Here is a 19,679-nt window from a genome sequence, read left to right as displayed (position 1 = left end):
CATAGAATGGCCACATGGAGACAATGAGGGAGGTACAAAAGAAAGATCTAAAACTCAAAGCTGCTAAAATTAGGTAACAATTTCTTTTTCTTAAAATAAGTTTCCTTGGCCTGATATATTTCTCAAGACCTTCTATGACTGCTTCTCAAACTCGTCACTTAGCTCCTTTCTAATACGAAAAATCTTTGTCAAAGATTTAGTACTCAGAATGCATATTTCATTTACAGCAAAATGCAAGTATTTCTGAAAAGTGTTATCAGGCTTAGGTTTGGTTCAAGAACAACAGATAAGGCTGATCAGGAACCCTCTTCCAGAGAGGACTGCCCAAACCAGATCATCAGACCTGGCTGAGAGATGCCCTTCTGTAATCTTACTGAGATCCCATTAGAAAAAAAAATAGAAATATAAAAATGTCTTGGAACAATTTCCTCCTCAACACCACTTACACAACACACCCGCTGTGACAGAACAAGGATTCTGGAGTTCTGGAACACTCCAGGAGCTGATATTGGTGGACAAGTTTTCTACATGTTTGCAGCTGAAGGTGTGGAAAGGAGCAGAAGAGAAGTAGCATCATTTTAAGGTTAACTTCCCAATTTTACAGTTATGTTTTAGTTCTTCCTGAAAGGCAGCTGTTTTCAAACATAAATACACACACCATGGCTTCTCTCAAACAGCACATTTTACGAGGCTGTCAAAAAAAATAAGTTCAAGCGAAACCCTACAAAGTTTAACTCAGGCAACCTCAAAGTGACAGCAAACACACATTTGCATATGCATAAGTATTTATATGTGTTCCACAGTTACTGTACTTGCCTGCTGGGAAAATTAGAAGGGAACAGTAGTAAAGGGTATTAAATAGGAATAGCTGTTCTTTAGACAGGGCAAATTCACCATATAACCAAAAACAGGCAAAGACCATTTTAACTTTATAACGTTTCATTCTAATTAAAACCCACATTTTATTACTTTTTAAAATTTTAAATCCCAAATTCTGATTGAAAATCCTGGAAAAAAAGGGGGAAAAAACTCTTACTTACTACTATTTGAGCTCCAAAACTTCCCAGGACCCACAAACATGATGTCCAAATGACCCGTCCCTGCAGACCAGGGTGTCACTACTGCCCACCTTTAAGTGGTGTTCGAAGGAACACTAAACCAGGTAAACATTTAGCTAAAGGGCACCAAAAAATAATAAATCAGCACCTCCATTTCCCAAAAGTAACATTCAATAACTCCTTCTGCCCAGTGGAGAAAACTATCCAAATAAAAGAATCCTAGCTTTTGGCTTTTTCCTAAAGACTGAGGGTGAGGGGAAGGAAATAAAGGGTTGGGAACTCAGAGATTATTGCCTTGGGAGGGCAGGGAGCAGGGGAGAAAAAAGGTCAAATACTGGTGAAGGGGAAAGGAAGAGAAGGCAAGAAAACAAAGAGCAGAAGGTGCACTTACTGTTTGGTTATCTTCGTACAGCTTCAAGTCATACCCGCTCAGCTCCACACAGAAAATTATTGCTGTAACCCCCTCGAAACAGTGGATCCATTTTTTGCGTTCGGATCTCTGCCCACCCACGTCCACCATTTTGAAAGTCAGCTCTTTGAAGGTGAACTTGTTTTCTACAATGCCCGTGGTCATGTCCCGGGACCTCAGAATGTCTTCCACGGTGGGGATGTAGTCCAGGGCCGCGATGCGCTCCAGGTCGTTCAGGTAGTAGGCGGCGTTGTCCTCCAGGTGGTACTCGTTGGAGCGGCAGAAACACTCCTGCACGCCGGGGTCTGCCCACAGCCGCTTCATCACCCCCAGCAGCTCCGGGGTGATCTCGCCCTTGCTCTCAGCCGGGCCCGTCAGGGCGAAGAGCTGCACGGCGTCATACGCCCTGTCAGGGTTGTGGAATTCTATCTTAAGGGTGGCCAGGGCCCGGATGATCCGAGTGAGAGAGTCAATGGCGTTGTAGATAATCAGAGGTTTGTACTCCTTACAGGCCTCCAAGTTAAAGCCGCCGCTGTGAATGATTTTCATCTGCTTTACGATGGTGCTCTTCCCAGAATTGCTGGTACCCAGGAGGAGGAGTTTGATCTCCCTTCGCTGTCGCTGGCTTTCAGAGCGCAGGTGGCGGTCAATCCTCCGCGACCGCCGCGCTGCCTCTTTCTCCTCAGAGCTTTGCCGACATCCCATGGTACAGCAGGCAGGTGTGGAAGGGAAGGGTTGGAGATCTGCTCACTCTCTGTGTCTCTGAACTAAGGTCTGCAGTGTCGCTCAGTTCTCGTGCCACGTACAGCTTGAACGGGAGAAAAGGTCACTTTCCAGAACCTGTTGGTCCACGGTGCCTACAGCCACCTAATTGAGTCCCAGCAGGGGGACAAACACGTGGAGATGTGCAACCCCAGAAATAGTCTCTTCAGTAGATCTCATGGCACTCCCCTTGCCAGTGCATAAACTGGGGCACATTCCTGTTAATGACGGGACTCTTCCCTCTGCCACAGTTTGTCTGGAGCCACCAAACACCCCTTTCTGTTCTGCATAATTATCTGCTGCCTTCTGTCCAAAGGTAGGGAGCCACACTGTCACCTTCTCTGCTCCAGCCCTTGTCCTCTGATCGTATTCTCTGGTTGCTGTGGTGATGCTGTCAGATAAAGCTGAAGCTCTTTTCACTGGTACTCTACTTGTTTTGTTTCTCTTTCCCCACTTCTTCAGCTGATCCAGTTCAGCTCTGTAAATCCGTGCTTTCCACCTGCCAAACAATGAGAACAGAAATGAATGAAACGAGAGACTCCAGTCCTTGCAGCAAACCACTCACTTTCTCCTTTTCTAGACTTCTAAACCTGTTATTATGCCAAATGGAAAATACAGGTGAAAAAATAGGTAAGGAAAAGCAGATATCTGAAATTGTAGTAAAAACACAGGGCCAGCTGAGGCTTGTAGACCTAAGAAATGTGGTTTCTGAACAATAGTAAATCAAATCTCCCTTTCAGCCTTCTGTGTTTTATTATCTAAACCTACATGAAAACAAACAGTGCTGAGCTGTGCCCCAATTTCTCCCTCAGCAAGAGCTTTTCCTGCACAGTCCTGTTCCAACTGGTTTTTCTGAAGTAGAAAACAAAACAGATTCACAACTACTTTTCACAGTCTCTCTATTTATATCAATATCTTGTGCTGGACAGACGTCCTCCCGAGTTTTCTTTCATCTTCTCTGTTTCCACTGAACATTTAAATAACTAAATTAGGAAGCAAAGCAAGCTGATTAACTTTGCTTCATGATTTTGTAAAAGGAAGAGTTAGTGGTCTTTGCAGAATACAATAACAGATCTTTTTTCCCCCTTGGAGAGCACACTGTTAAACACAGTTCCTGCTTCATCGATAAAGAGATGCTCTACTACAATAAACTTTGGAAGCTCCTTTCCCTAGCCAAGCAAAGTGTTATTAAGCCTCCTCTCTTCCATTTTCAATACAGGAAATTCTGAGACAGAGTGAAAGTGAACAGCAACTACAAGGTGAATTTTTCATACAAAAAGCACAGGAAACTCCATCCCAGACAAGGCTGACAGCTTTTCAGTGACTGTTAGAGCAATTATTCCTTCCCAAATTAGGGGTTAAGCCTGCTAGTTAGAACTCTGCAGAAGGCAACAGCAGGAAGCAGTTACCTCTCACAGAGGGGAAACACATAATAAATAACTGATTGGGGATAATCTGCCTCTTTTCTAGGAAGGACTTGCTGCTCCCACCAAGCTCTGAGCACAGTGGGCAGCAGGATCACAGATGTCACGGCTTCCTCACCCACTGCTGGCCCTGCCCACTTTGGCACCTCTCCTGCTGTCTGGTTTTTTTGTTTCCAGAGGGTGTCCAGGGAATATTTTCCCTGGTCTAAAATTCTACAAGAGAGTCTTAATATCAGCCATCTTTTTCTTACTTCTCTTTGCATGACAGAAGGCCATTAGCGCAAGAAGAACAGATTAGGCAGCAGAAAATTAAAATATGGCATATACACATTAATAGAATGGTAATTAGCACAACTTTACTTACTCTGAAGATGTAGAAAGGAAAACCCTCCCAAATGAGAAGTTGTACTTTCTTCAAATAATTGACTTTTTTCCATGGTCACAGAATATGACAAATTAAGAGGAAGCTGTTTCTTAATGTAACTTTCCAGCCACACAGACAGAATGAAATTACTGTATTAGATATCAGGCCAGATTCTTATTTTACTTATATAAAAATTGGAGTTGGCTGCATTAATCGTGCTTATTCTGACATGTTCAGAACACTTCAAACTGGTTTTCCTTTAAGTTCTCATCATTGGAGACTTCATTTTCATGTCATTGATAAAACCACTTGTTGAATTCTTTATGACATTTTCTGGGCGTCTCTGTGATCACAGAAGTACTCTGCAAGAAGCACAAATAGGACTCCCTCTCCTCTCTTTGTTCTAGTTCCATCCTGAACAAAAGGGGCTTGCTAGCAGCAAGCAGCAAAGGGACACAGATTCCTTCCAAAATGCACCAGTATTCAGGATAAATCCAGAGATTTTATGCCTTCATAAGACAAGCAGATCTTTTTTAAACTTCATGGTATTGGCCTCCAAACACTTCTAACAAACGGTTTGGTGGAAAGACACTTTCAAGGAAAAAATTACTCTTTTCATTCAGCTCATACATTCTGTGGAGTATTTCCTAGTGCAGATTTCCACAACACACTCACATGCATCATTCATGTCCCACAGTGTTTCACATCTCAACTGTTCTCTTTGCCATCATTAATATGTTTAACACAGAAAAAGAGGGAGTAGGATCTCCTTATTGTAGGAAAGCCCAGGAGTGTGTAAACATGAGTTCTACACTCTTGAATTTCCTTTTTTTTTTTAAGCTTCTAATCATTCCTATTGCACACATTGCAATGATATTTGGTTATCACTATTTCAAGTAGTAACACAGTGAGGGGATCACATTGCTTTGTAAAGCAGAGTAATAGAAACTATTATTTTTAAATAGCCACTACAGTAGGAAAGTTTGATTTATTTGAATAAGTTTTCCCACGTACAGCAAAAAGATCTTCCACAGTTACAGCCATTACCTTTTAAAATTCAGGAAGAGAATAACTCCACAAACTATTACATTACTACACTTTACTGTCCTGGCTACGTACAGATGAACTTCCTCTCACCAGGTTTACTTTTTCTTGGAGTACACTCAGAAAATAAGGCAGTCTAGAATTTGTTCTGATCCTGATTCCATATTAAACACACAAATGTTTCATGGCTGTAGGTTTCTAATTAGATAAGAGTCTTTTCAGTTACTCTAATGGAAAGCCCTATTGCTTCCTTTCACTGTGCACACTTGTCTAAAGCTTGTTTAAAGAAATCTCATTATTTGAATGACCAGATTATACCATACATGTGTATCTAAACTAATACATCCGCCTTCTGCTGACAACTGAAGCTGCTCAAAATGCTAAGAAAACATACTTGTTAAATCTGATGACATAGATGGGCTGTCTGGTCTTGATTAAAATGGGTTGTTTTTCCCCCTAGATAAAATTACCATGCCCCCAGTCCTGAGCTAACCGTGATTATTTTCATTATCAAGGGAGTAGCGAGCGCTACACGGGTAATTTCTCGAGTGGGAAGGACAGTTGAACAACACGCTGCACTGCTGATAGTATCAAACTGTTGAAGCCGGTTTACCTGAGCAGGCTGTTCAGTGGCAGCATGTTCCTCTGACCGCCCATTTACAGGCAATAAAAGCAGTCTTTATTGCTGCTCCCTGCTCCAGGCTTACTCTTTGCCCCCACCCACCGCTCCCGACCCCTGTGATCCGAGTGTAATCAGAAACACACGCCGCTCTTGTCATTCCCGAGAAACGAAAGCTGGGGGAGGGGAGGGGCAGGGAAGGAGAATGACACACCCCCACAAATCAGTTGTAAACATTTCCAGAAGGCAACATCCAAGTATTGTCTGTGGGTGCGTTAAGCTCCTGACACTTCAGCGTGGAACGCAGAGTTACAGAACCTGCCTTGAGAGATGTTTCCCCCCTGATCTCGTAGAAAGGAGCTGGTTCCCAGGCCGAGAATAAAGCCCAGGGCTGTGACTGTCACAGGCAGCACAGCAATGTGCACACTGTGTGCTGCTGGCAGCAGGAATTTCAGCTGGAATTGTCGGCACAAAGCTGTATTATCCCTCAAATGCAAGTGGTACCAGTAGTCTGATAATTTAGCTTCATGACCACCAGCCCACACACACACAGAGCTTTGGGAGCCTAATCTTATTTGGGTCTTTACCGTATTTTCATCCCAGTAGCCAGATGATACATATAATTTTTTTCCCAGCAGTACTAATTTAAGAAAATAAAGTGAAGTTGAAAAGGTTGCAGCAAGCTTTCCCCAGCAGATTTGGTTAGAGTTGCTGGCAGTCTTTGCTAATTCAGGACTGATATTCAATTCAGTATTACAGAGGAATAAAGCAACACCCTACCCAAGCTGTACTTTCCCAGATTATCAATTCTGATCACTCCTTTCTCCTTACTCATCCCAGAGTTTAAAGGTGTTGGACCCACCTGTTCAAACACGTGCCCAGGTAAAAGCAAAGGCAAGTCAACATAGGCAGAAGTGGCACAAGACACATCTCAGGACTTACAAATGTAAGCCAACCTACTGCAATCAGTCTCTAATGATTGTTCCCATCCACTGAGAATTCCTGTACTTTAACAAAACCTTATTTCTGCAGGTTTAAACTTTCAGTCACTTCTTATACTATTAACCAAAAAGAAGACACCGGGGACTGTGATATATCAGGAAATACCCAAGGTAGTTTACTGCTGAATAAGTCAAGTGCTCTAATACGCAGGAATAGGAAAATTGGTCCAGATTTTTGAGTCCAGGAAAGCAGCCAGAAGGACATTCATGCATTAGAAATGCAAAGTTGAAATAAATTCACAGAACTTAGTTTACTGTTTAATGTATGGTGATTAAAGCCCATTTATAACAGAATAAAGTTGTTTTTAAAATGGCCACAGACATTACTGACATTCTCTTTAGACAATCATTGAAATCTGAAAGACAAAGAAGGAAAAAAAAAAGCATTAATACCTAAAATACCTGATAGGTATTTAAATATTACAGTGGGCCTAACAGTGGGTGTGCAGTAATCCTGGCTGCTAGACAAGGGCAGGAAGAACCAACACCCAGAACATCTGCTTTAGGGACACACAAACATCAGACTCGTTTAAAAATGTGTAGTAAAGCACCAGACAAAATGCAGCAGCCACTGAGTGCTGTGTGAGCACCTCAGGTGATGACAGTGGTGTAGGTTATGTCTTCATTAGAGTTGCTCCTTTAGCTTTTATCATAACCCTTATGTGGGTGATTCAGGACTCTCATACCACAGGGCTGCTGTTTCATCCAGCTTACAGAACCCAAGGAGATTATTCTATTATATAAAGAAAAGCACTGGCAAACATTGGGTTTGGTCATAAATATAGTGGCAAATTTCACATCATCATTCAACCTTACTGCACACAATACTTTGGAAAGATAAGGACATTTTGGTAGTTATAGCAAAGCAAAGTTAAAGAAGGATTTGACACAGAGCAACAGTGCAGCCTTGTAAGAGAAAGTTTCTCATCCTGTGCATAAAAGGTCACATAACAGAGCAAAAACATGCTTGTTTTAGGCTGCTCCAGTGACAGGTACGAGCTAATCAGAATCTCTGTAGCAAGAACACAAGAGCCTGGTACAGATAAGAGTGTCCTGAAGACAAGAAGTTTATTTAATGTGATGGAGAAAAGCAGCCAGTGCAGATCCAAAGATTGAAGCTCGAGGCCAAGCAAGAAGCAAGGAAAAGTTGTTTCAGGAAATGGGAATCATGGAAACAACAGACAAGTTTTAGCTGTGACCATGTGTAAGAAAGCATCTTGGAGATTCCAAACAGAAATATCTCACAATTGTTCTGGGTTTGTGTTTGCAGAGAAAGAAGCAGATGAGAGGCAAAAATTAAGGCAAAGAATTGGAGAGTGAAGTCACAGAAGCTAGGCAGGATTTCTAGGGTAAACTGAATGGTATGTAAACACAGGAAGAGAGAAATTCCTGTATCCATGAGAAGAAGAGGGAAGAGACACCAATAGAGGAAGGAAAGATGAGGCGAGAAGAGCAGATGGGCACATCTTACTATATCACACTGGCAGAAAATCAGAAGTCTGCACACAGAAGGAAAAAAAAAAAAAAAAAAGACCAGTGGGAAAAGATTGAGTCAGAAGCTGTAAAGATGGGTCTGCACATATGGAATTTAATTACACTAGGTGGAAAAAAAGAGGAGAGAATAAATCCGTAGTGGAAGAAGTCCCCTTGATCATCAGACATAATGAGAATGGCTTTGCTAGAAAAAGGACATTGTTGAGAGTGAATCAGGATTGGAAAGGTGGCAGGACAGACCTTGCAGGGAGAGGGAGAGCAAAACAGAAGGAACTGTTTCAGTAGAAGTAACAAACACTGAACTCACTCTCTCAGGGAGAGCTCGGGGGAAGAGGACTGGCAATACGATAGTTAAAGTTGGGAACTAAGCAACAGAGAATGAGTAACGTTTCACAGAGAACAAATGCAAAGAACCTCGGTGAATGGAAAAACAGACAAACAGCCAGAGGTTGAATGAGCATGCAGGAGCAGCAAGTTACCAACAGGAGACAGAGGCAAAGAAGGAATATAGAAGATCCACATGAAGAGAGAACAGCATGAGGGAGTTCAGAGATAGCAGCTCAATGAAAGCATGAGAGGAAAGAGCAACACGATGCTGGAAGAGCATGAGAGAGCTGCTCCAAGTGGAAAAGAGTAGGAGAGGAAGGCAGGACAGCGAAAGAATAAAGCCAGTAATTCTCATGATGGTCTAACTTGGAGAAGGACAAAGAAAACTTCAGCAGGTTTGTCAGATTATCAGCCTCACAATAAGACAGAATCACAGATTAAAATGGTGCTCCCAATATAATAAGAGAAAGAAGGGAAGAAGAAGTGTGGATATCAGCATAAAAGGCAGGGCCATCATCAGGGATGAATTTGGTAGGTAGGGTAGATAGCAATTTCCAGCCCCGGGCCACACATAAAATTAACCATATGAGCTGTGTCAGAAGGCATCTACATCAGAACTGTGGATTTTCTAGGTTTCATCTTAACAACTCATATCAAACATGATTTTATCCACAGAAGGGAGAGGAGTGAAAGAAGTATTAGATTGCAGTCCAGAGCAAAAAAAAAAATCCCAGGAGGGTAAAGAGAATCCACGATGTTCTCAGAAATGTGACTCATGGGAGAGGACTTGGATGCTACCAGGCACAGATTAGAGCTGCAGCCCACGCCTGGTCTCATTCTGCTTCTCTTTTGAAATTCAGAAGCTTTGACAGTCGTACGATCCTGCTGCATGCAGGAGCTTCAGCAGGTACAGCTCAGACAGCTGAGCCCTTGTTGGAGTTACTCTCTGATTCAAAGGGCCTTTTTTAATAAGCTGAATATGAAGGAAGTTACCCACGTTCTGGTTTTGATATGAAAGTGCTTTGTGCCCAGTCCAAAACACAGATACCCGTCTACTTCACAGACATAACTGTTCAGCCACCAACATTAGAGCACAGTATTGTAAAACGGTGAATAAGCTCCTGGTTTGAAAAGCCAAGCCAAGACGTTTTTTACAGCATTTTGCCATCTGGATAAAGTTCTGAACAGACCTAGAGAAACTAAGCTCCTTTTCACTCACAGTAAGGCAAAAAGGCCTTTGTATCTGATGCATCAACTCCTTCAGCTGCCATTTTTCCTCCACTAACACCTCCTCCTGCAAACAAAACAAAACACCAACACAAAACCCCACCACCTACAAATTGCTGCTGCCATAAAGAGCCCAACATCCTTTTGAGGTTTAGCAGCTACTAGGATTTCTCTTCAGCCTCTCCTTCCCAGTTCCCTGTCTCTGGAGGGTGATCACACCTTCCTCACACCCCAGCTGCAGTTGCTGCAGTCACACACCCACCACCACAAGCCAGAGGGATCCGAGTCACTCCGTGCTGGCTCCCAACTAGAGATTAGGAGAGCCTTATGTTGAACATACACTGAACGTTAGAGAACACTGGAGTGGCTGAATTCCTTTCATTAGACTTTGAAAATGTCTCTTAATTAGCAAGCTGGTTGTGGATGAAGATGCTGATTGAACTGAGGAGCCTGAAGGCCTGATTGATGCAGAGGACAAAGCCCAAGCAGCACTGCAACCATCTCTAGCAATATTCTCAGAGTGCCTTTCCCCACTCACACCCTGAAGATTTAAGTTTCTTAAGTAATATTAGGTTTTTCCTCTTATTAAGCCTTATTTTTAGTACTGAGATGAAGAATATTTTTATGTGGCACTAAATGAGACTGCAATATGAGCCAGAGGAACTTAAACAGTTGTGGCAAAAGGGCAGCCTAGAAGTGACACTTTGGGGTGAGGGTATTCATAGTTCTTCCTCATCAGAAACAATGACAGTGCTATTTGTTGAGGGATAATTGAGAATAAAAACATCCCAAACCCTGTGAAGTGCCGTGGCTGTGATCCACTTACCAAAAAAGCAGTGGTTTTGTACTTGAGTGGGTTTTGAAATGCGCCTGTATCCGGTTCTGAACAGGATGAAAATAAACATAATGTATTTAAAACCACTGCAAGCAGGATACTGAGTGCCAGCCATGGAGATGGCTTTACTGATGAAAATTTAGTGCATGGTTCATACTCTTCTTTCACATGAATGTCTATGCTGAGAACACTTGTAAGAACAGACAGAAAATGGAACAGTTTAACTTCCAGCTGCCCATTTTTCTCTGATCTCCTCACTACTATTACAAGAAGATACTGAAGCAGGGTCAGTGTCATTGTTTGAACACTGATTTCCTGCCCATGTGCACATGTTCCAAGCCTGGCTTCTGCTCTATTCACCATGTGTGTTTGGTCATAAGTCTCATCAGCCTTAGAGGAACAGAAGCCAAATCTGAGCAGGTACATTTTGAGTCATACTGTGACAAAACTCGGTCAGGATGATGATGGCCAGTCTCTTCGCGAACGAAGAACCGGGGAAGGTCTTTCCACCTTCCAGCCTGCGCATTGGATTTTTTAGGTGAGACACAGTGTGCGCGGAACTGAGCCCACCCTTTAATCCTGAGGTTCATCTGCCGGGGCCAAGCACGCTTGGATGGTGGCAGTGAGGTCCTCAGGACGTAGATGGATTGCCTTACGGGCTAACGAGCTCCATCTGCCCGGGGAGGGGCCCCGACCGGGAATCGAACCCGGATCTCTGCAGTGACAGTGCAGTGAATTTTCCCCTGGACCACCGGGGGCTCCCTTCGGTCAGGATATTCACATATTCAAAGGGCTACTCCAATTTTGTCAACACTGTAGATCACTTTCATGTCATTCCAAGAATAGATTTTTTGTCTATAAAACAAAGATAAAACAGTAGGCTTTGTATATTGGTTAATAGGAATTATTTTTAAAACACGTAGGTAACAAAATGAGCTGCTAAATGTAAGTCCATCTTTTGAGGAAGCCTGTGTGGATGTTTGATCTGGTATTTAACACAGGGGTACCATGATTTAGATTTAGCTGGGCAAAGTGGTTATTTTTCAGCCTCAAGCAAGTTTGCAAATAGTTATTTTTTCCCAAACCTGAAACATATAAATGATACATGGATTTATTTTTGTTATTAGAGATAAATCAAAATCCAATCCAATTTTTCTTGATCCTGTGTTGTTTTTCAGCTGTGCAGTGATAACTGTGCTACTACTGGTACTATTAGCAGTTGGAGCTTCAAATTTTGTTACACATACCCATGATTTTTCTGGTGTTCCATTAACCCTGCAGTACTTCTGTGTGTACACCTCTGTGTGTGGAGAGACGGGGAGGAGGGTAATTACTGCTCCTATTCAAGCTGTGTTGTGCTTAAGGGCATTTCCATCATTCAGGTATTTTCCCCCCATTACAAATTTTTTATTCTCTATAGTCCTGCAAACTTCCTAGTCGTGCAACCAGAATTTTCATATTTTTACTTAAACCTGTGACAGCATTTTTACTAATCCTTTAGCCCTTTGATTCTGTCTGCAAATAATTTGTCTCTCCTATTGTACAAGTTCTCCGTTGCTGAGGTCAGAAGGGTTTCCCTTTTGTATCAGCTCTCAACTAGAACCGTCTCCTGTTCTTTAAGGTGCAGAGTTATCAGCTCACCATTTTGGGACCCTTATCATTTTGTTTGAGGTAGGCTCTTGAATCAAATACTGAGAACTGACAGGTTGATTTATGATACCACACACATGATCTGCTGCTACTGTTAATAGTAAACCCCCAAATTTGGCAGGTTTTCTTCTGCATGAGGATGTCCTAAGAGCTTAAGGGGGAGCTTCACTAACCAGCCAAACACACAGCACTACCCTCACAGCACAGCTTCAGCAGCAGCATTTCAGATGGTTGCTCTTTTGTTCATTTTACTCTCAGTGACATCTCTTCATGACTCAAATAGCTGTGGCACTAAAATTATCTTAAAGCTGAAAGGTGCTAATCGAGCCTTTAGTTTATTCATTATTCAGCAATGGATCCTTAGTTATTCATTTCTCATGTTACCAGAAAAAAAAATACTTATGGTAACACTCTATCCTACTATTAAGATGGCACATAAAGCTGGAGTTTTACCCCTGATTCCTGACTATCCTAGTTAGCATTCTGTGTTTCACACACATGAGATGCAGCAAGAAAGCTGATGAGTCACCGTTTTATTTCTTTTCGCTCGCTAAAAATCTATTGTTGATACTTCTGTGAAAACAAAGATGGGAAACAGGCACGGACCTGGGATAAGAAAATACACATGGAGGAGGTTCCCCAGGGCACAGCCAGCCTTCAGAGGAGAGGAGAGGTCACACACAAATGTCTCAACAATGCATATTAGGTTAGAACAGAGCAAAAGCTCTTGGAGCTGCCTGGTTCCCGGCTTCCCAACTGCCTGGATTCCAACCTCCCAACTGCCTGGATTCCAGCTTCCCAACTGCCTGGCTCCCAGCTTCCCAACTGCCTGGCTCCCAGCTTCCCAACTGCCTGGCTCCCAGCTTCCCAATCCACACGGAACTCAGCGAGCAGGTTTACCAAGTGGGGGCCGATGCTCACAGTGCACACCAGAACAATGATTCATCTTGAAAGCTTTGTTAAAGGAGCACAAGGACACCTCTGAGAGCTGACAGGGGTGGGGGTTCTGCATTTTCAGTGATCCTGGGTGCCCCTGGTTAGGATTTATCCCATTCCTGGCCTGGGAACTACTTAGAGCTTTCCAGGATAACTGTGCTTAAAATCATAGTTTTGTTTTAGTTCATTTACAGCTTTCCTCTAGACTTTTAAACAGACTATTGAAATTAGTATTGTAACTATGAAAAGATGCCAAGGGTTACTGCCTCTTAATACCATCTGTGACTTTCAAACAACTTCTGCATCTTTGTTGTTGCCAGGCTGAAAAATTTCCCACCGGGATGCATCTTAGTAGTGAGGGAACAACTCATCATCTGCTATCAACCCAAAAGCTACAGGCATTCCAGAAACCAAGGCACATAAAATTTCTTACCTCTCAGCTCCAGGAAAACGCCTGCTAAGGTGTCTTCCCAAAGACATAAAAGCAGGCCATAATTCCAGAGCTCACAGCTGACACAGCTCTCAGCCCAACCCACCTCAGCAATTCCAACCTGGTTTCAATCTCTTCCAGCTGGCAGCAATCCCATTGGGATGCAATGCCACTGACACACTCACTGGCAGCCTCCTCCTCCCCAAGTGTGTTGTGCACCAAATAGCTCAGGAGGGATAAAAGCCCTGTTTGTGTCACTTCTCTGCCCCCTGAAGGGTCTGGGCAGCAGGGGAACCATCAGTGAAAGCTTTCAGGAGTTCTGCTCTTTGAGAGACACAGGCACAGACCTGAACAAGTCCATGTACTGTCATCATAATGCTCACTGTGTCTCCTTGACTGTTCTGAGAGCTTTTTTATTCAGTTCTTAACAGTGAGGTACAATTTTGGTTTGTATTTCAGATTCTTGTGTCTGCTGTTAAGTAGCTTTGATGGGTGCCCAGCACAAAAAGGATTTTAACTATCCCTTCCCATTTGCTGTGTTGGTTGCAGGAGGGAGCTCATTGCTAAGGGTGACATTTCTAAAGGCTTTTGTGAAAGTTAAAAGGAAGACCCAAGTCCTAGACATTGTTTTCTGAAGTCTTTCAATCTTGACCTCCTGTTCATATTCTGTTGACCTCCACTTTCTTCTGACCAATCCTAATACAAGCTTAAGAAGTTATCTGTAGCGAAAAACAGTATTTCAGGTGTATTTTATAACTAGAGAACTCTGGACAAATATATCCTTTAAATTACATTTTAGAAAATGTGGAACCTATAATTGATGCTTCTGACAAAACAGATACAGACACCAAGTAAACAAGGAGACTGATGTACTCTTAACACACCTCCAACAAATATAAATCTTCACAACATAGGTAAGGATAGATAATAAACTCCATGGCTAAGGAATTCCATTTGCACTCCCTGTCTCATAGCTGAGTAAGAACAGTGCTGTGTAGATTGACAGCATTCCTTCTGCCCTCCTTTAAAACTGTGTTTACAAGCACTTTATTATTTTCTTGAATTGACTTGTTTGTGTAAACTTTCAGTGAGACCTGTGAATAAATCTTGATGGATTAATCATGAAAATATAAAGTATCCAAAATCCCAAGTTACAGTTGTACAGATAATTTGATTAATTACAGACTCCTGTAATTGGAGGAATGCAACACCATGAGTAAGATGCAGAATGAAGACACCTAAATACTGTGTATTAAGACAATAATACATTCACAATTCTCTCTGTTAATGTTTTCCCATTTCACCATAAAGCAGATGAAACTAGGTTAAATCTGGGGGCTGTGGACTCTCCATATGTCATTTACTCTGAAGTTTAGACACCAGCTGCAGAGACAAAGCAAGTTCAAATTTTATTTTTAAAAGTACTTTTTGAAATAATTAAGCTATTTGCCTACGTTATTCTATGTAATTTGAGGGGCTACTTCTAATGCCATATTTGCTAGCTGTCATCAAAAGACAGTGTTATTCAATAACAATTTTGCAGCAAAAAACTAGAAAGTGTCTCAATTCTTTCACTCCCAAGTTATTTTCAGTGAGGAACAGCAAATCATACCTCTAGCCCAACAAAAATTCTTTAGTTCAGACTCACAGCCTGGGTATGGAGTGGGAACTGTTGCTTTTCATGGACAACGATCTGAGTTTTCCCATCAATTTCCATTTGCCACTGCCCTGATAATGCCACCTAATTTTAAACAGCTAACTACAGGTATTTTCTTGAGCAGGTTTTTTCCTGTATGTCAAAGGTAGTCCCATAGCTGATACTGGATAATTGCTAAATTTTTGTCTATCTTAGAGGGCCTTTTTTTGTGCAGTACTGTCAATAGAGAACCAATGTAGATTGTAGGATCATGAGAAGTGCCTGTCTTTGTACTCACTCGAATTCCACTTGGCTGAAATTCTCTCAGTGTAAGATAATATTATTAGTAGAACCACTCAGAGAGTAAAAAGGAAGTTAATTGTCCTACTCACTGAGAAGTTCTCCCATCATTTGATAATTAAGTCCCCATTAGTTAAAGGTACTCCCAGAGTTCCCCATGCCTGTGTGCCAAACTGCCCCTGTAAATCATCCTTTTGCTTTAATAGGCATCACACATTTATTTCAGATTTCTTAGAAAAACTGTGCCTAAATGATTTCCAAATTAGGATATTCCCATGTTTTCAACTTGGGGTTCACTGCTCTCCAGTATCAGAAGACACAACTAGAAAAGCAGCATAAATTAGTCAAAACCACAGAGAAACTCAGACACTCCTGGTCTTGGTCTGAGGTTTAAGTTCTGAACAGGGAGAAATGATATTTTGTGATCCAGCCTTCATGACAGAGCCAGGTTGGGCTGCCTAAATCTCCACATGAATTAAAACAGTCTCCAGGCCTGATCCCAAAAGGCCACAATATCAGTGGCTGTTCTTGGTTTCCTTGACTGCAGAAGTAGGAAGAGGGGTAGAATTGCCAGGCCATGGACACAGCAAGGAGAGAGGCTTTTCTTGTCACAGGCCAGGGTAATATCCTCTGTAAACATTAATTTTAGTTTATAACCCCCTTGCACTGGTGGAGAACAGGACTGTAACTGAGCCAATAATATGGTAGGTTATTACTTTATCAATGTTTAAATTTCTGTTATATAGAATTTACACTGTTCAGGACTGCAGGTACAAGCAGGCCTCTCAGGAAAAGGAAGAATCGCAATCTGCAGTGTTAAAAGTCCCAGATTCCTACCTTCCTGTTGATGTTGATACCTGATACATTCATTTTTTTAGACCACTGAATATTGACTTGACCTGTGAGATCAAAGACTATTGTACTGATACAATACTGATCTCAACAGCAACCTAAAATCTTTTCACATTTAAAACAATTGGTCTTTAAAATCAGTAGCCAAAAATTTGTTCCTGTAACTTTGAAAAAAAAAAATAAAAATACATAAAGTCTTCAGTATTCCATTTCTTTTTGTGAGCATGCATGCAAAGAGCAAACTTGACACACCTATGTAAGCACAGCCATGAGGCAAAGTTCAGATTTGCTTCTGGGAACATTCCCAGCGTGAAACATAATCAGAGGACTTATTGCACATCCAGTCAGGGGACAGAAACAATATCATACTGGAACAAGTGTTCACATTTGAAGTAGGTTCGCCTTATAATCTTAAATATCAACATAAATGTCACTGAATTTCAAGTTAAGGGAAGTTTATCTGTTCATGGACGTAGATGGATTGAAAAAGAGGTTTAAAACGTGGCTCTGAAATGACTGATTAAGGTAGGTAAGGTTCCCCCGTTACTGAGCAATACAAAATGAAGGCTCAGTAGCTTCTTAGCAATTTGAAGAATATATAAATATCCTCCCATGACAAAATGGCCTCTACCAGAGTACCCCAAACTCTGCCAAATTTACAAGGCACAGAAAGGCATCCTGAGCAAAAATCTGCCTGCCAAGGTGTTTTGTGGGACACTATAAACTCATCGGTAGTACAGAGAGATGCTGCAGTGCAACAGTGTTTATTCTGGTATATTTTAGTTTAGAATGGATTGGGTTAGCATCATATGCACTGATTTAATGAACTTAGTGCTTTAAATGATACAGAAAAACTTTTCTGTAGTATTGGTTTGAATCCCAAAGCATAAACATAGAAGGGCAACAGCCAATACCCTGGTCTTTCTTTTCTCATAAGACATCCAAACTGAAAATAACACTCTAATTCATGTATTTGTATAAATGGATATTGTATATCCAAAAGAAATCGCATTTTGTTAACACTTTCCAAATATTTGGATTACATGACTTGGGCTGGTAATATTCAGAGAAGAAACTCTATTTTAAAAACCCAAGTCAAATTGTATTATTGTCAGAAAGTGTTCCCTTAGATGGCACAGAAGTATCCTTTCGAATCACCCCCATATTTCTCTTGTAAAGAAGTAGAAATAATAATATATAAAATATAAATAATCAGGTGCACACCCCTCTAAACAGCAAGCCCTCTCACAGCTAAACACCCAGCTGGGCTTTTGTTCCTGTGCCATGACACTGACTTGTAATCAATTCAGCTCAATTGTGTTGTTTCCTTCCACAACACAACTGCGTCAACTGGATTTGTACATCAACACTTGATACGCTGTCTAATTGTGTTTGCCCTCGTGCACTTTATGAAGATAAAGGTGCTTATTCCACACTGGCTGGATAAGGTTGGAAAATACTGGGAATGTAAGCTAGAATGCTGCCTGGATTACCAGGGAAAGCTGGATAAAAGATTTGGATTTCTAGTGGTGTTTTAGGGCAGTTTTCCAGTCCCAGTGGTAAGACACAGCCAGAGGAAGGTGCTGGTGCACCAGCCTGGTTACTGTCAAGGAAACAGGGGCGGTAGGTAGGGAACAGCAACCCTGTAATGACTTACAAATATTTATGGTGAACCATGAAAATATCTTCATAATTAACTAGTTAAGCTTGGTTAAACATGACAATATAGAGAGCAAGAGTGGGATCCATCTGTCCAGGTGTAGCACATGCACGTGGGTGGCCACCTCAGCTCAGCTGCCCTCAGGTCACTGCCAGAGGTCACTCATCTCACACCATGGTAGTGCTCAAAAACTAGTCTGATTAATTCCATTGAGGAAACCTCTTTCTCTCTCCCCCACCTATAAGGGAAGCTTTAACAACTGCTCCGTATGTATATGTCCATGTTATCAGCATCTAAAAGTGATGGGAATAATTCCTTCCAGTTGCCAAGTCCAGGGAATTGCTATTTAATAAATTGACTGTAAAAATATCAGATTAACAAGCTGCAGTTCCTAAGATATCATTGTTTGCTTTCTTGTCATTATCCTTCCTGTATGTGAGCAAAATGAACACTTGGAGTTTGAACTCAGTTTTTCAGATTTGCCTCTTCATGTCACTCCATTGGCCAACACCATCACTGCTAATTTCACGGGCTGTTTCTGCAACCCAGACCTGTCTGGAAATGTTATCACATTTGTCTTTTTGATGTGATGACTTAGCAATCCAGAGGAGAAACACCTCTCTGGTATAAGGGGCTTAAAGAGAAAACAAGGGCAGAGGGAGATAGGATTTGTTGGGTAAAATTCTGTTCTCTAACAGCACATTGGATGTCCAGCCCTAAATAATAAAATGGGATTCTGGGGATGCCCAACTTTCTGCTGAACCACAGAAAATTCTCTGAGCTGCAGAAGTAAAAAAAACACATGGAAAGCCGGTGCCTTCTGAAATGTGTTTTGTTAGCTGGGATTTTACATGTATTTAATAGTAACAAATGTTGGAAGTTCAGGTAACATAGAAGTGATGGCCCCATCATTAACCTGTTCCTTCCATCCCACTCCACCAGTGCCCTTCAGTGTCAGGGAAAAGCAACAGTTGAGAGAAGAGTATTTGCTCTGCAACTCTCATTTCAAGGGTTAAATTCTGTCCTTGATTACACTTGAATAAAGCTAAAAGAATTTAACTTGCTAATATGTATCAACTCCAGATTTAATAACAGAATAAATAATGCCAAATTTAGCTCTTCTCTGTCATGTTGTCTATTCCACATACCTTAAATTGCCAGAGCACTTTTCAAAGAGTTTTGGTTGCTTGGAACAGTCTAGTTTTCCCCTTTGGGGATTATTCTCTCATCAGTATGGTAGCTGAAATTTGGGCTTCCTAATTACCACTCTTGGGTTCTGGAAAGCTTAATAAAAATGTGAACTTTGAATATAATTTACAAACTTTAAGTCAAATTATTGTCTGGAGTAGAGTGAAGGGAATCTGTTGTAACTGGTAAAGGATGTGGATTTATTCTGGATACTTTGGTGATCACAAGGAACAAAATTTACCATTCTTTTTTACTAAAAATAAGACAATTTTTCTCTCAAAGTATAAATAGGATTTTATCCAAGTATGCCAATATTTTGATTTTTAAGGGCTTTGCTTTGAAAGTTCTCTTAGATAAAAGAAAATAGTTCATTGCTTCTGTAGAAGCTGTTCCTGCTGAAGGTGTAATGCCAACCTTAACAGAATTTGTGGGAATAACACTCCAGTTTTCCCAGGAAAAAGAA

At 41.5% G+C, this 19,679-nt stretch overlaps 2 protein-coding genes across 3 annotated transcripts in view; one reads left to right on the top strand and one right to left on the bottom strand.

Annotated features, from left to right (window-relative positions):
- RSPH14 (radial spoke head 14 homolog) overlaps positions 1–19,679 on the top strand; it is a 73,536-nt gene that overhangs the window by 36,262 nt on the left and 17,595 nt on the right. The window lies entirely within an intron of this gene.
- Positions 1–19,679, bottom strand: part of GNAZ (G protein subunit alpha z) — a 52,058-nt gene that overhangs the window by 29,513 nt on the left and 2,866 nt on the right. Inside the window, exons 2-3 of one of the 2 annotated variants that reach the window (XM_027882020.1) lie at positions 19,177–19,304; positions 1,450–2,728 (exon numbers count right to left, since the gene is read on the bottom strand). In XM_027882020.1, coding sequence (XP_027737821.1) covers positions 1,450–2,172 — 723 coding nt within the window. In that variant the 5' untranslated portion in view covers positions 2,173–2,728; positions 19,177–19,304. The remainder of the gene's footprint in view (positions 1–1,449; positions 2,729–19,176; positions 19,305–19,679) is intronic. The other variant, XM_027882019.1, reaches the window with a different exon arrangement.

This window comes from Empidonax traillii, unplaced genomic scaffold (assembly GCF_003031625.1).
Source record: "Empidonax traillii isolate 1590-97213 ecotype Southwest subspecies unplaced genomic scaffold, ASM303162v1 scaffold99:size1466351, whole genome shotgun sequence".
Taxonomy (NCBI): Eukaryota; Metazoa; Chordata; class Aves; order Passeriformes; family Tyrannidae; genus Empidonax; species Empidonax traillii.
This window is presented reverse-complemented; position numbering and strand designations above follow the sequence as displayed.